Source organism: Somniosus microcephalus, chromosome 11 (assembly GCF_052327205.1).
Source record: "Somniosus microcephalus isolate GS21.2 chromosome 11, FLI_Smic_1.0, whole genome shotgun sequence".
Taxonomy (NCBI): domain Eukaryota; kingdom Metazoa; phylum Chordata; class Chondrichthyes; order Squaliformes; family Somniosidae; genus Somniosus; species Somniosus microcephalus.
This window is the reverse complement of record NC_140997.1, coordinates 131,698,302-131,713,116: the sequence shown is the minus strand read 5'-3', so window position 1 is coordinate 131,713,116 and position 14,815 is coordinate 131,698,302. Positions and strand designations below refer to the sequence as shown.

The following is a 14,815-nucleotide window of genomic DNA, read 5'->3' as shown; positions in this document are numbered from 1 at the left end:
CACCCACTTGGACGATGGAGCAGAGGCATTGGAGGAGGATGGTGTGGCCAACCATGTCAAAGGCTGCGGACAGGTCGAGAAGGACAAGAATGGGATAGTTCACAATGGTCACAGTAACATAGGATGTCATTTGTGACTTTGATAAGAGCCATTTTGTGCAGGGGCAGAAACCTGATTGGAGAGGTTCAAACATGGAGTTCCGGGAAAGAATGGCACGGATTTGGGAGCCGACAGCACATTCAAGAATGTTTGGAGAGAAAAGGGAGGTTGGAGATTGGGCAGTCGTTTGCAAGGACAGATGGGTCAAGGGTTGCTTTTTTGAGGAGAGGGGTGATGATGGCAGATTTGAAGGGGAGGGATCAGTGTCTGAGGAGAGAGAACTGTTAACAATATCAGCTAACATGGGGGCCAGGAAGGGGATTTGGTTGGTCAGCAGTTTAGTGGGAATAGTTTTGAGGGAGCAGGAGGTGGGTCTCATGCTTGGAGAGGGCATGAGGGGAGATAAGAGAGAAACTAGAAAAAGATGCGAGTTCAGGACTAGGAACCTTAGAGGAAGTTTGGCCCAGTGGGTTAGGGGAATGAAGGGAAGTGGCAGATGCCGCTGAACGAATGGTCTCAATCTTAGTGACAAAGAAGTCCATGAGCGTCAGCGGGCGAAATCTCGGCGGGAATCGCGGAGCGGCAGCAGTACAAAAGGCTCCAAGAGACCAGGTAGGCCTCAGAGCGTTAGCGGGCAAAATCTCGGCGGGAATCGCGGAGCGGCGGCAGTACAAAAGGCTCCAAGAGACCAGGTAGGCCTCAGAGCGTCAGCGGGCAAAATCTCGGCGGGAATCGCGGAGCGGCGGCAGTACAAAAGGCTCCAAGAGACCAGGTAGGCCTCAGAGCGTCAGCGGGCGAAATCTCGGCGGGAATCGCGGAGCGGCGGCAGTACAAAAGGCTCCAGAGACCAGGTAGGCCTCAGAGCGTCAGCGGGCGAAATCTCGGCGGGAAGCGCGGAGCAGCGGCAGTACAAAAGGCTCCAAGAGACCAGGTAGGCCTCAGAGTGAAAGAGGGAAAGAAGTAAAAAGTAATCAAAGTGTGACGTCACCAGAAAGCAGGTAAGTGATTGGTTGGTGAGTATTTCTCTCTTTATAAACTTTAACTCTGTGGTTTATAGTTTCTAAAGTCTCTGTGGTGTAGCGGGGACTGTCTATAAACCAGGGCCCTTAAATATACTATTTAACGGTAGTGTAATTGGTGGGATTGATTTGATTTAATTTAATTGCAATTAATTAAAGGGTAAGTCATGGCAGGAGAGACCGGCCCTGTTGTATGCTCCTCCTGCGCTATGTGGGAACTCAGGGACACTTCCTGTGTCCCTGACAACTATGTGTGCAGGAAGTGTGTCCAGCTGCAGCTACTGGCAGACCGCATTGCGGCGCTGGAGCTGCGATTGGATTCATACTGGACCATTCGCGAGGCTGAGGAGGTCGTGAATAGCACGTTTGATCAGTTGGTCACACCGCAGGCAAAGGTTGGACAGGCAGAAAGGGAATGGGTGACCAACAGACAGAGTACTAGGCACAGGCAGGTAGTGCAGAGGTCCCCTGTGGACATCCACCTCTCAAACAGATACACCACTTTTTGAGTACTGTTGGGGGGGGGGATGGCTTAACAGAGGAAGGCGGCAGCAGCCAACTTCCTGGCACCAGGGGTGGCTCTGCTGCACAGGACGGGAGGAAAAAGAGGGGGAGAGCTATAGTAATAGGGGATTCTATTGTAAGGGGAATAGATAGGCGTTTCTGCGGTCGCAAACGAGACTCCAGGATGGTGTGTTGCCTCCCTGATGCAAGGGTCAAGGATGTCTCAGAGCGGCTGCAGAACATCTTGGAAGGCGAGGGTGAACAGCCAGTTGTCGTGGTACATATAGGTACCAACGATATAGGTAAAAAGCGGGATGAGGTCCTAAAAGTGGAATATAGGGAGTTAGGAGGTAAATTAAAAAATAGGACCTCAAAGGTAGTAATCTCAGGATTGCTACCAGTGCCACGTGCTAGTCAGAGTAGAAATACAGGGATATTTCAGATGAATACGTGGCTAGAGGAATGGTGCAAGGGGGAGGGATTCAAATTCCTGGGACATTGGAACCGGTTCTGGGGGAGGTGGGACCAGTTCAAACCGGACGGTTTGCACCTGGGCAGGGCCGGGACCGATGTCCTAGGGGGAGTGTTTGCTAGTGCTCTGGGGGACGGTTTAAACTAAAATGGCAGGGGGTTGGGAACCTGAGCAAGGGGACAGAGGAAAGGGAAACAAGGATAAAAGCAAAAGATAGGAAGGAGAAAAACAAAAGTGGCAGTCAGAGAAATCAACGGTTTAAATCAAACATGGCCACAGTAAATAATAATTCTAATAGGTGTAAGAGCGTTAAAAAAACAAGCCTGAAGGCTTTGGGGGAGAAATTCGGTGGGCTGCGCCACCAGTTAGCACCTAAAGAGGGCACTCAGTGGCTTTAGCGCCACTGGCCACGCCTCCCGCGATATTTAGCTGGGGCGCTAATGGCGGCGTTAGCCTGTTGCGCTGCGCCGCCACCGATGACGTCATCGGTGTGCACAGCGCCCCGCTACCGCCCCGATCGCGATATTTGGCAGTGGCCGCCTCTGTAGCGCCGCTCGCTAATCGCGCCCGGTTCACGGGGCCTACCTGTGGCGGCAGTGGCGCAAATTAAGGTGGAGGTGCGGGGCGGCCGTTTTTTTCGGCGGCTGCCTGCCAGCACCTCCGTCCCCGGCCTCCTGTTCTCCCCCCGCGGCATTGCCGGCTGCTTTCCGAGAGCCCGGCACTTCTCCTCGGTGCCGGGCTCTTTTGCCGGCACTCGCGGTCGCTCATCACGCTGGTGCAGGCCCCTCCCCCTTAAGAATGGGAGGAAGGCCTGCAGTACCGCAGCGCGCCGTGCCGCAGCGTGTGGCGCTGCGGCACGTTGCGCTGCGATATTCAGTTTCAGCGCCCTAAGAGGGACGCGGAGTGCCTCGAGCCTCGCCCCGTGTCCCTCTTGGGGTGCTCAAGCTGAATTTCCGGCGATCGCCGCTGCTCCGATCGCAGCGCAAAATCTGGCGCCCAGGCGAGCTTGGCGTCCCGTTTGCGGCTCCACCCAATTTCTCCCCCTTTGTGTCTTAATGCGAGGAGCATTCATAATAAGGTGGATGAATTAGCTGCGCAAATAGAGGTAAACGAATATGATTTGATTGGGATTACAGAAACATGGCTCCAGGGTGGCCAAGGCTGGGAACTCAACATCCTGGGGTATTCAATATTCAGGAAAGATAGGCAAAAAGGAAAGGGAGGTGGGGTAGCATTGCTGGTTAAAGAAGGGATTAAGTGAGGAAGGATATTAGCTCTGATGATGTGGAATCTGTATGGGTAGAACTGAAAAATACCAAGGGGCAGGAAACGTTAGTGGGAGTGGTATATAGACCTCCAAACAGTAATGCGGAGGTTGGGGACGGCATTAAAAGGGAAATTAGAGAAGCGTGCAATAAGGGCACAGCAGTCATCATGGGTGACTTTAATCTACATATAGATTGGGCTAACCAAATTAGTAACAATACTGTGGAGGAGGAATTCCTGGAGTGTTTAAGGGATGGTTTCCTGGACCAATATGTCGAGGAACCAACCAGAGATCAGGCCATCTTAGACTGGGTATTATGTAATGAGAAAGGATTAATTAGCATCTTGTTGTACGAGGCCCCCTGGGTCGGAGCGATCATAATATGATCGAATTCTTCATTAAGATGGAGAATGAAGTAGTCGACTCAGAGACTCGGGTCCTAAATTTAAATAAAGGAAACTACGATGGTCTGAGGCGCAATTTGGGTAGGATTGATTGGGGAATGTCACTCAAAGGGTTGACGGTGGATAGGCAATGGCAAACATTCAAAGGCCGCATGGATGAACTACAGAATTTGTTCATCCCAGTTTGGCATAAAAATAAAACAAAAAAGGTGACTCAACCGTGGCTAACAAGGGAAATTAGGGATAGCATAAGATCCAAGGAGGGGACATATAAATTGGCCAGAAAAAGCAGTAAACCTGAGGATTGGGAGCAGTTTAGGATTCAACAAAGGAGGACAAAGGGATTAATTAAGAAAGGGAAAATAGAATATGACAGTAAGCTTGCAGGGAACATAAAAACTGACTGTAAAAGCTTTTATAGATATGTGAAGAGAAAAAGATTGGTGAAGTCAAGCGTAGGTCCCTTGCAGTCAGAATCAGGGGAATTTATAATGGGGAACAAAGAAATGGCTGACCAATTAAATACATATTTTGGTTGTCTTTACAAAGGAGGACACAAATAACCTCCCAGAGATGTCGGGGCACATAGGGTCTGATGAAAGGGAGGAACTGAAAGAAATCAGTATTTGTAGGGAAATGGTGTTAGGGAAATTGATGGGATTGAAGGCCGATAAATCCCCAGGGCCTGATAATCTACATCCTAGGGTACTTAAGGAAGTGGCCCTAGAAATAGTTGATGCTTTGCTGATCATCTTCCAGCATTCGATGGAATCTGGAACAGTACCCAAGGATTGGAGGGTAGCTAATGTTACCCCACTATTCAAAAAAGGTGGTAGAGAGAAAACGGGGAATTACAGACCGGTAAGCCTGACATCGGTAGTGGGGAAAATGCTAGAGTCCATTATAAAAGATGTAATAGCAGAGCACTTGGAAAACAGTGACAGGATCGGACAAAGTCAACATGGATTTACAAAAGGTAAATTGTGCTTGACTAATCTACTGGAATTTTTTGAGGATGTAACTGGTAGAATAGATAAGGGAGAACCAGTGGATGTGGTGTATTTGGACTTTCAGAAGGCTTTTGATAAGGTCCCGCATAAGAGATTAGCGTGTAAAGTTAAGGCACATGGGATTAGGGGCAAGGTATTGACTTGGATAGAGAACTGGTTGGCAGACAGAAAGTAAAGAGTTGGAATAAACGGGTCTTTTTCCGAGTGGCAAGCAGTGACTAGTGGGGTACCGCAGGGATCGGTCCTTGGGCCCCAGCTATCACAATATATATTAATGATCTAGACAAGGGAACTAGATGTAATATCTCCAAATTTGCAGATGACACAAAGCTGGGTGGGCGTGTGTGCTGTGAGGAGGATGCCGAGAAACTCCAGGATGATTTGGACAGGTTGGGTGATTGGGCAAAAGCATGGCAGATGCAATATAACGTGGATAAAAGCGAGGTTATCCACTTTGGTGGCAAAAACAGGAATGCAGATTATTATCTGAATGGCAATAGATTGGGAGAAGGGGAAGTGCAACGAGACCTGGGTGTCCTTGTGCACCAGTCGCTGAAGGTAAGCATGCAGGCGCAGCAGGCGGTTAAGAAGGCAAATGGCATGTTGGCCTTCGTAGCGAGAGGGTTTGAGTACAGGAACAAGGATATCTTGCTGCAGTTGTACAGGGCCTTGGTGAGACCATATCTTGAGTATTGTGTGCAGTTTTGGTCACCTTATCTGAGGAAGGATGTTCTTGCCATGGAGGGAGTGCAGCGAAGATTCACCAGGCTGATACCTGGGATGGCAGGAATGACGTATGAGGAGAGATTGGGTAGATTGGGCTTGTACTCGCTGGAGTTTAGAAGAATGAGAGGGGATCTCATTGAAACTTATAAAATTCTGACAGGACTGGACAGACTAGATGCAGGAAGGATGTTCCCGATGGTCGGGGAGTCCAGAACCAGGGGTCACAGTCTAAGGATAAGGGGTAGGCCATTTAGGACAGAAATTAGGAGGAATTTCTTCACCCAGAGAGTGGTGAACCTGTGGAATTCTCTACCACAGAAGGCAGTAGAGGCCAATACATTAAATATATTCAAGAAGGAGTTGGATATATTTCTTAAGGCTAAAGGGATCAAGGGGTATGGGGAGAAAGCAGGGACCGGGTACTGAATTTGGATGATCAGCCATGATTGCATTGAATGGCGGAGCAGGCTCGAGGGGCCGAATGGCCTACTCCTGCTCCTATCTTCTATGTTTCTATGAGATTTTCGCACTTGTTGTTGGAGGTGAGGGTGGAGGTGGCACGGAAGAGGGGTTTAAGAAAGCAGTTTGCAGTAGAGAAAAGAAGCCGGGGGTTATCTTTACATTCCAGGATGGAATAGTGAGCAGTTTTGGCAGAGGAGAACTGGACCCAATAGTGTTTTATGCGGTCCAGCCAGATCTGGCGATGAATAGCTAACCCAGTTTTCCATCATGATGCGCTATTAATTACTCAAAAGACTGAGGTTAAGCGAGTAACTAACAGGCTTTTATTAACAAGAGAATGAAGGTGTGCCTCGAGTGGTCGACCAGTCCAGAATACAGAGGGACTGTGGAGCAGTCACCTTTATACCTGGACTCGTGGGAGGAGTCAGCCAAGGCATGTACAGGCATGTACACAGTGGATTACAAACGCCCACACAGGCAGGTATAACAGTGGTTTACCACACATCATATACGTTCAAGTCTGCTTCACTTGGACCTAATGAAGTGGAGATGAGGGCTGTACCGGGGGAACGACCAGGGTGAGAGAGTGTAATGGTTTTAATGGAGACTAGGGCATCCAAGGTGGCCCACCCGATTTTACCCTCAATTGAAGTCAGTGGAGAATAATATTGGGTGGGGTGTAAAACCGGCGTTCCACCCGATCCCGTAGGTTTCCCGCCCGGCCAGTTAGGTTAATATTGACCTCGTGTTAGTGAGCCATGAGCTTAAAAATATAAAAATAAAGTATAATTTTGCTCCAAAACTTCATTAACAGATGTTTGAAATCTGTGCATGCTGTTCGGGGGACCTGTGGGTCTGGCACTGACCTGGCTTGACTCAGCATTTGGCGATCTTCCACCTCAACTCCACCTTCTCGTGCTATGCCCATATCCCTTGGTTATCAAGGGATCAGGGGTGTGCTCTGTAGATTGCACTGTTGAATTGCAGCAGGACTGTGTACCTTTGGCAGGATGCTCCACAACCCAACTTTGGGTTGCATACGTAAACTAGAGAACAAGATTTAGTGACAAAGGCTATATTGGAAAGGTGGTGGACTTTCTTCACCTTATGATACACCAAGAGCATACAGGAGGAACACATTATCCCCTTAACCTCATGGCATTCACAGGTTGGAAACGGCACAGTCCCATCTCACCCAGATGTACAGTGAATATTGCAACAGGAAAATGAAACTTGACTGGATGCAGCTGGTAGAGTGCATAATAAGAAAGAAATACTTGCATTTCTATAGCGTCTTTCATGACCTCAAAGCGCTTTACAGCCAATTAAGTACTTTTTTTGAAGTGTAGTCACTTTTGCAATACAGGAAACGCGGCAGATATGTTTTAGTGATGTTGGTTGAGGGGTAAATATCGCCCAGGACACCATGGAGAACTTCCCAGCTCCTCTCCGAAATAGTGCCATGGGATCTTTTACGTCCACCTGAGAGGGTAGACAGGGCCTTGGTTTCATATCTCATCCGAAAGAAAATAATGGCTCAGTAGTCAATCTGCTTCTCACACTAACTGCGTTTTCACTGCCTCTGTGGAATGTTCCAACTAAGAGTCTCCCAAAATCCTTTTAAGGCCAGTCTAGAGGTACTGTCAGATGGCATCCAGTCTAACAGTGGGCTGACGGGCCACTTTATGCAAGGCGTGGTCAGTGAATACATGATTTACAATGAGCTCTCAAGTAATACTCTGCTTAGCAACAGCTGGTACTACAAGCACACATCACATCACCTAACCTAGCAGCATGCCTAATAACAAAAATAATGACTGCAAGAAAGATGAGAGAGAAAAAGGCATTTTCTTTTCTTCGTTAAGTGCCTAAATTGTGCATTGTTACCAGCAGACTTCATAATGTTTAATTTTGATGATTTTTCTTTCTATTTTTTCTTGTTTTCTCACCAACATTCTCACCTTCCGGAGAGGAGAGAAAACACTGGTGAGGGGAAAAAAGCTAATTTTGTCCTGGAACTAAAACCTGAATACTGAACAATAACTGGTTCTCTAAACCATCTGATGAGTTTGGTGCAAGATGAAACAAAATTCTTTCATGACAACTATCTTAAAGCACAGAACCAAAGCTTAGTTTAATTTTCAACTTAAAGCATTAAACCTTTTTGAGAATAAAGCAGTGAATATAGTAGAGAGGGATTCCATGTTACCGTAAACAGCGCACACAGCCGCTCTATCTTCTCCGGGTTTCTCGGCATCCCATTCTTGTTCAGCCTCACCATAAACCTCTCACTGTGGAAGGAAAGAAAATATATTAAATATTTTTGGGGAACCTATCATTGGTCAGAATATGGATGCCACTGGGCGAGTTTGCTTAAAGGGAAGATTCGCTCAGGCATCAGTTCCAGTACTATCACTGGGATTGTAGTAAGACTCACTGGTGGGTGTGTGAAATTTTCAGACTATCTTCACTTGAATTGTGAGAAACATTGAGCAGTACAATTATAGATTTTGTCCATACACTTGGGTTGTATGTGCAGAGAACATTTTGAGTTGTGTGAGATTAAATTACTGGGGGTAGAGTTTCCACTCAGTTACGTTTGCTTTTTCTGTGCAATTCGCTCGAAATCAGCTTAAAGCATTAAACCTTTTTGAGAATAAAGTAGTGAATATAGTAGAGAGGGATTCCATGTTAGAAGGCGGCCACACCCACAAAACTGGATGAATTAATCACCATTGGGAGTTTCCGCTAATTGCACCCATTTGCAGCCTTCAAGGAGGATCCAAAAATTAAACTGGTTGTTTTGGGCGCAAGGACACTAATAGGCACATTTTAAAAGCTTTTGAATGTAGTTTAAAAAAAATATACTAAGAAACTGACTACTGTGTCCCAACATAACTAGCAAATAGTTCTGTACATTTTTTAAAAAGCGATTTTCAGTGATTTAAAATCAGGTTACTCAGAGGTGGTGGATTGACAGATTAAAAATGCTTATTTTTTGTGATTAAACCCATTTTCAGCTGTATTAATTAAACTGCACCAAGTTACCACTCTTAAATAGATCAAGGAATTTTTTTTTCAAAGAAAAATATTTTTAAATTACGTTTTAAAATGCTGCCTGATTTCACTGGTTCATGGCAGATTTTGTACTCGCCGATATGGAAATGAGTTTGAGCGGAAACGCGAGAAAAAAAAACTTCTCAAAACTGGCGCAATTTAGGCCTGGATCGCCGATCGCGCCCAAAGTGGAAACTCTACCTCCGGTGTTTACAAGTCTGCCATTGGTGGTAGGAGCGTTTTAAGGCATGAATTAAGATTATTACGGAAGAAGTCTATCAAATAGCACTGAAGTGCCTTCGCTTAAGGATTGTTTTCCAGTACTATAATGGTGCCAATATGCTACCAAAAGACCAGTGACAACCCCAAATTCATTCTTCACACATTTTATAAAGAGGGTTAATGTGTGCAGTTGGATAAAGGACAATATTACCCACTCTAAAGAATCTTCTGCGTAACAATAAAAGTTACAAAATATGCAACTTACCTTTTGCAATTGGTTAGTCTAGACCATTTTCACTCCAAGAGCTAATGCTCCAATCAAACAGCACTTGGAGCACATTATTACCATGGCTGTACCGTTGTTACAGATTCCGTAATTTTAATGTATTAAAAAAATGGGGCCCACAGATGGGGAGAGGCAGCAGCATCAGGTACAAATGCTGAACAAAATAAAGGTAAACATACCGTCAGAAAATGATTTGGACTACAGGTGCACCATGGTACTGCTTGTGGACAGAATTCTGAAAATTCAACTGGACCAGTCACATAAATGCTGTGGTTACTAGAGCAGCTCAGAGGACTGGCATTCTGCAACGAGTGGCTCACCTCCTGACCGCCCCCCCCCTCCCCCCCCCGCCAACGCTTCTCCACCACCCACAATGAACAAGTCAGGACTGTGATGGAATACTCTCCACTTGTCTGGATGGCTGCAGCTTCAACAACACTCAAGAAGCTTGACACCATCCAGGACAAAGCAGTCCCCTTGATCGGCAGCCCATCCACCACCTTAAATATCCATACCACACATACATAAGCGTGTTACCATAAATGCTCATCTGTAGTAACTCACTTCTCAGTAACCATGGGGATCAGGGATTTAACTGGTTCTATTCTACATTACAGTTCCACAGGCTTGAAGTGCCATCCAGTACCTCACCAGAGGGGCCATTTTCATGTGCAAGCCTGGAAATCATTGGGAAACCATTTGACCATAAGGTACACTCAGCAGGGCAGGCAACATCTGTGGAGAGAAGGGACAAGTTGGCATTTCAGGTGCAGACCCTTTGACAGAACTGCTTTGATAAAGTTATGGCAACGGGTCTCCGCACATGAAACATTACCTTGTCTGTTCTCTCCACAGATGTTGCCTGCCTTGCCCAATAGTTGGTAAAGACAGTGTGAAACTAAGCCCTATAGATGGTTCCCTCTATGTTCATTTTCGGTTTATTCCCTATATGTGCTTGGCTAGATCATCTCAGCCAAGAAGGCAACAGAGCTCCTACAACTGGTCTTAGTGACCCTCGTGCGGGGCTCTGTAAGATTCGCAAAATTTCTGCATTTCACCGAAGGCTGTTCTTAATAAACGGGACCCTGCGTGGACATTTTAAATTAAAAGGGGTACCCAAGATGGCGTCCGTGCCTCGTGGCAGAAAGCCTGTAGGATTCTAAAATGGATTCTGCAATGCAGACAGCTTGGGAGAAATCGAAACTAAGGCTGCAGGCTTCTGTGAAGAGAAACTTTGTATTTTGGAACCAGACAGGACTCTGATTTATGCATTAGACCGAATTGGAGACAAAATCTAAATTCAGCTTAGGTCTATAGTTAAGGCCATCAAACAGTCTGCATATATTATTGGAAACAGATTAACACAGCCATCGAGGCCAGACAAGGCCCATCAAGGAACTTTCAGGACAATAGAAGTCAATTATCGGGCCGGTGGATGTGATTACCGGCCATCTAAAGCCCAGTTAGTATGGATTGCTACCATTATTTTAAACTAGCCCGCCAAAATTAAAACAAAGAACTAACCTGATTTGGCACGCAGATAAGGGTTTTCGACGAAGGTATAATTGAAGGCCCCGGGTAGCATTGAGTGGGTTCGTGAAGATGGAGAGTTGGTGAGTTGGTGTCCAAGATCGTCAGGTGCGTTCGTTGGTTGGTGTGCTGGTGCTGCTCCTCGGCACCTCGCCCTCGTGGCTGCCGCTCTTTCCCCGTCCCGCGCTTACCCCCTGGCCTTTGCCCGTGCCCTTTTTCCTACTCCATCTGGAACTGCCCCGGCACCAGGTCGGGCGGACATGGACAAATTCAGGCCAGGCGAGGTGGGACGCGACGAGGGGAGAAGGGAAAACCACCGAGGGGCAGACCAGCTGAAGAAGACCAAACGAGGGGAGGCTTCGAATCATCGGGCCTTCAGCCTCGGCCGACCTTCGAATATCTGCACACCAACTCAAACTGGCCGCTGTCGACTAAGAATCATCCCTGCAAGGTAAAGTACCCAAACAGAGACTTTAACGTTGGGGTATGCGCCCTTGCAGCGCCCGAAATCCACGTGACGACGGCAGGCTCCAGAGAGCACCAAGAGCGAACCCCGAACCCAACCGCTGTTTTGAGTCTGACAAACCTTTTGATTGGTGAGCATGAAGTTCTGACCCCTCACAGCTTAATCTAGTTAGGAATAGGAGGTGGATTAAGGATAAGGGGATTATTAAGATAGTTGTTTTCCCTCGATGTGCCGTGTGTTCCCCATTCCCTGCATAAGTATAAGTATTATTATGATTCTCTTGTAATTTTTGCCTGTAGAAGTGTACACTAGTAATTCTTTTCCATGAGATTGTATTAAGTTTTCCTCTCCAATAAAATCTTGGTTTTGTTTGCATCCAACCACCTGTCTACTCGAGTCTTCTCTGTACCGCCGCCTTATACCTAAGTCCGGTGTCTAGAACCCAGGGGCGTGGGAGCGATTCGAACTGCTCACAAAACAGTCAGAGGCATAACTGACTGGGCACATGCACGCGCCAAGCAACACCAGCACCCCGCCACCCCTACAGAAATGGCGACCGCGGCAGGACACCGGCAACAAGGTTGTGATGCAGTAGACAGTGGTTCGGATGAGCGAACCGTGATGGAGGAAAGGATTTCTGATTATGTGTTTAGCAAGGTGAATATCACTAAGAAGTGGATCACCACTCTGGTAAGGGCTGGGCGTCCGATAGATGCAGCAGCTAAGTGGACAGAGGGAAAGGAACACAAGAAGTCCTTAGAAAAGGCAGTTTGGCTGATGTGCTATAAAAAGCAGGTCCAACTCTTGGACGGGCTCGTTGCAGCACAGGCAGTTGAGTTAAGGGAGTCAGGTCTGGAGATTCAGGATAAGGCTCTCGCAGGGGAGAAGTTATTAGTAGCTTTGCAGGCTTTGAACCAAGAGAGAGTACATTTATAAGGAGAACACAATGTCCATTTGGAATACCTATGGTGACGAGTCACTGAGGCCAAGGGAAATGAGTTAAGGTTGCGGGAGAGTGCTGTGCACTGACTGCTGCGAGAGTTTGGTAAGTGGGAGAAAAGTCATTTAAGTGAATTTTGTGAATTTTAGTGTGTTAAAAAGTTAATTATTTGAAGTGAGTTTAATTTTGTAAGTGTATATTAGACTGCTGGGGAGTTTAAATCGGAAGTAGAATCCGGGTATAAAAGGGGCGGGACTAGTGCTGGTGCACAGAGTGCTGTGCACTGAGTGCTGCGAGAGTTTCGTAAGTGGAGAGTTCGGGCAAGTGGGAGGTGAGGGAGTGTTTTTTGCTCTGTTTTGTTCCCCGCTCCCAGGCTCAGACAGCACTGTGGAGGCGGAGCAGCGAGACGAGTCAACCAAACAGGCCCCACAGACAGTATTCAAGGAGGAGGTTGGCAATCAGCTGGTTGGTTGGTATTCTTCCTTCTCTTTTATACCTTTAAGTTGGTAAGTCCTATGGAATAGTGGTGTAATATTATCTATATCGGGGCAGAGGGTCTTCATAACTAATGAGAAATTTAATTAATTACATAGATATGGGTGAACAGGTGATGTGTCACTGTTGCGAAATGTGGGAGCCGGTGGACCCCATTGAGGCTCATGGTGATTACATTTGCGATAAGTGTTTGCTGCTAGGGGAACTCAAGCTCCATGTTAAAGAGCTTGAGACCGAGCTTCAGACACTGCAACACATCAGGGAGGGGGAGAAGTTCCTGGACTCTATGTTTCAGGAGGTGGTCACACCTATGAAATTAATTAATGCAGATTTAGTCCGTGGTCAGGGACAGGACGGTGTGACTACGAGTGAGGCAGGTACAGGGATCCAGGAGGAAGTGTTGAAGCAGCCGCAGCCCTTGCTCTTGTCAAGCAGGATCGAGGTTCTTACTCCCTGTGAGGGCGGGAGCGGGGAATGCAGGGAGGATGAGCAACCTGGCCACAGCACCGTGGTACAGGGGGCCATTCAAGTGGAGGGAGTAAAAAGAAATGTTGTAGTGGTAGGGGATAGTATCATTAGGGGGATAGATAGGGTTCTCTGCAGTCAAGAGCGGGAGTCCCGAAGGCTGTGTTGCCTACCCGGTGCCAGGGTTAAGGACATCTCTTCTGGGCTGGAAAGAAACTTGGAGTGGGAGGGGGAGGATCCAGTTGTCGTAGTCCATGTTGGTACAAATGACGTAGATAGGACAAGGAAGGCGGTTCTGTTAAAGGAGTATGAGCAGCTAGGGGTCAAATTAAAAAACAGAACCTCAAGGGTAATAATCTCTGGGTTATTACCTGAGCCACGAGCGAATTTGGATAGGATAAATAAAATTAAAGAGTTAAATGCGTGGCTCAAAGACTGGTGTGGGAGAAATGGGTTTTGCTTCTTGGGACACTGGCACCAGTACTGGGACAGGAGGGAGCTGTTCCGTTGGGACGGACTCCACTTGGCCAGTGCTGGGACCAGAGTCCCGGTGAATCATATAACTAGGGCTGTAGAGAGGGCTTTAAACTAATTAGTTGGGGGGAGGTTTCCAGAGAGCAAATAATAGAAATGACAACAGAGAAGGTCATAGACTTAGGTAGCAGTGGGGGAATAAAAAAACAGAATGTGTCAGGAAGGGACAGAGGTATGGAGTAAAAGGTAAAGTAGTAAAAGGGGAAAAAACAGGAACTAAGTGTCACAAAACATATTTGAAAGTTCTTTATCTGAATGCACGTAGCATTCGTAACAAAATGAATGAGTTAACGGCACAAATAACGACATATAAGTATGATCTTGTAGCCATTACAGAAACATGGCTGCAGGGTGACCATGATTGGGAATTAAACATACCAGGTTGTTTAACAATCAGGAAGGACAGGCAGGAAGGGAGGGGAGGTGGGGTGGCTATGTTAATAAAGGAAGGAATCACTATAATACAGAGAAATGATATTGGGTCAAAGGAGCAGGATAGTGAAACAGTTTGGGTGGAGATAAGGAATAATAAGGGGAAAAAAATACTAGTGGGCGTAGTCTATAGGCCTCCGAACGGTTGCAACTCTGTTGGACGGAGTATTAATCAGGAAATAGTTGAGGCTTGTAATAAGGGAACAGCTATAATTATGGGGGATTTTAACTATCATATTAACTGGACAAATCAAATTGGGCAGAGCAGCCTTGAGGATGAGTTCATTGAGTGTATTAGGGATGGGTTTCTTGAGCAGTATGTAACTGAACCGACCAGGGGGCAAGCAACCTTAGATTTGGTCCTGTGTAATGAGACAGGATTAATTTTACATGTCTTAGTAAAGGATCCCATTGGAATGAGTGAC

At 46.8% G+C, this 14,815-nt stretch overlaps 1 protein-coding gene across 6 annotated transcripts in view; it reads right to left on the bottom strand.

The window, feature by feature from the left end:
• The window catches only part of dock3 (dedicator of cytokinesis 3), a 1,512,713-nt gene that overhangs the window by 602,084 nt on the left and 895,814 nt on the right, over window positions 1–14,815 (bottom strand). For all 6 annotated transcript variants that reach the window (XM_086001262.1, XM_086001257.1, XM_086001258.1 and 3 more), the window contains one exon: window positions 8,173–8,254. In XM_086001262.1, coding sequence (XP_085857388.1) covers window positions 8,173–8,254 — 82 coding nt within the window. The remainder of the gene's footprint in view (window positions 1–8,172; window positions 8,255–14,815) is intronic.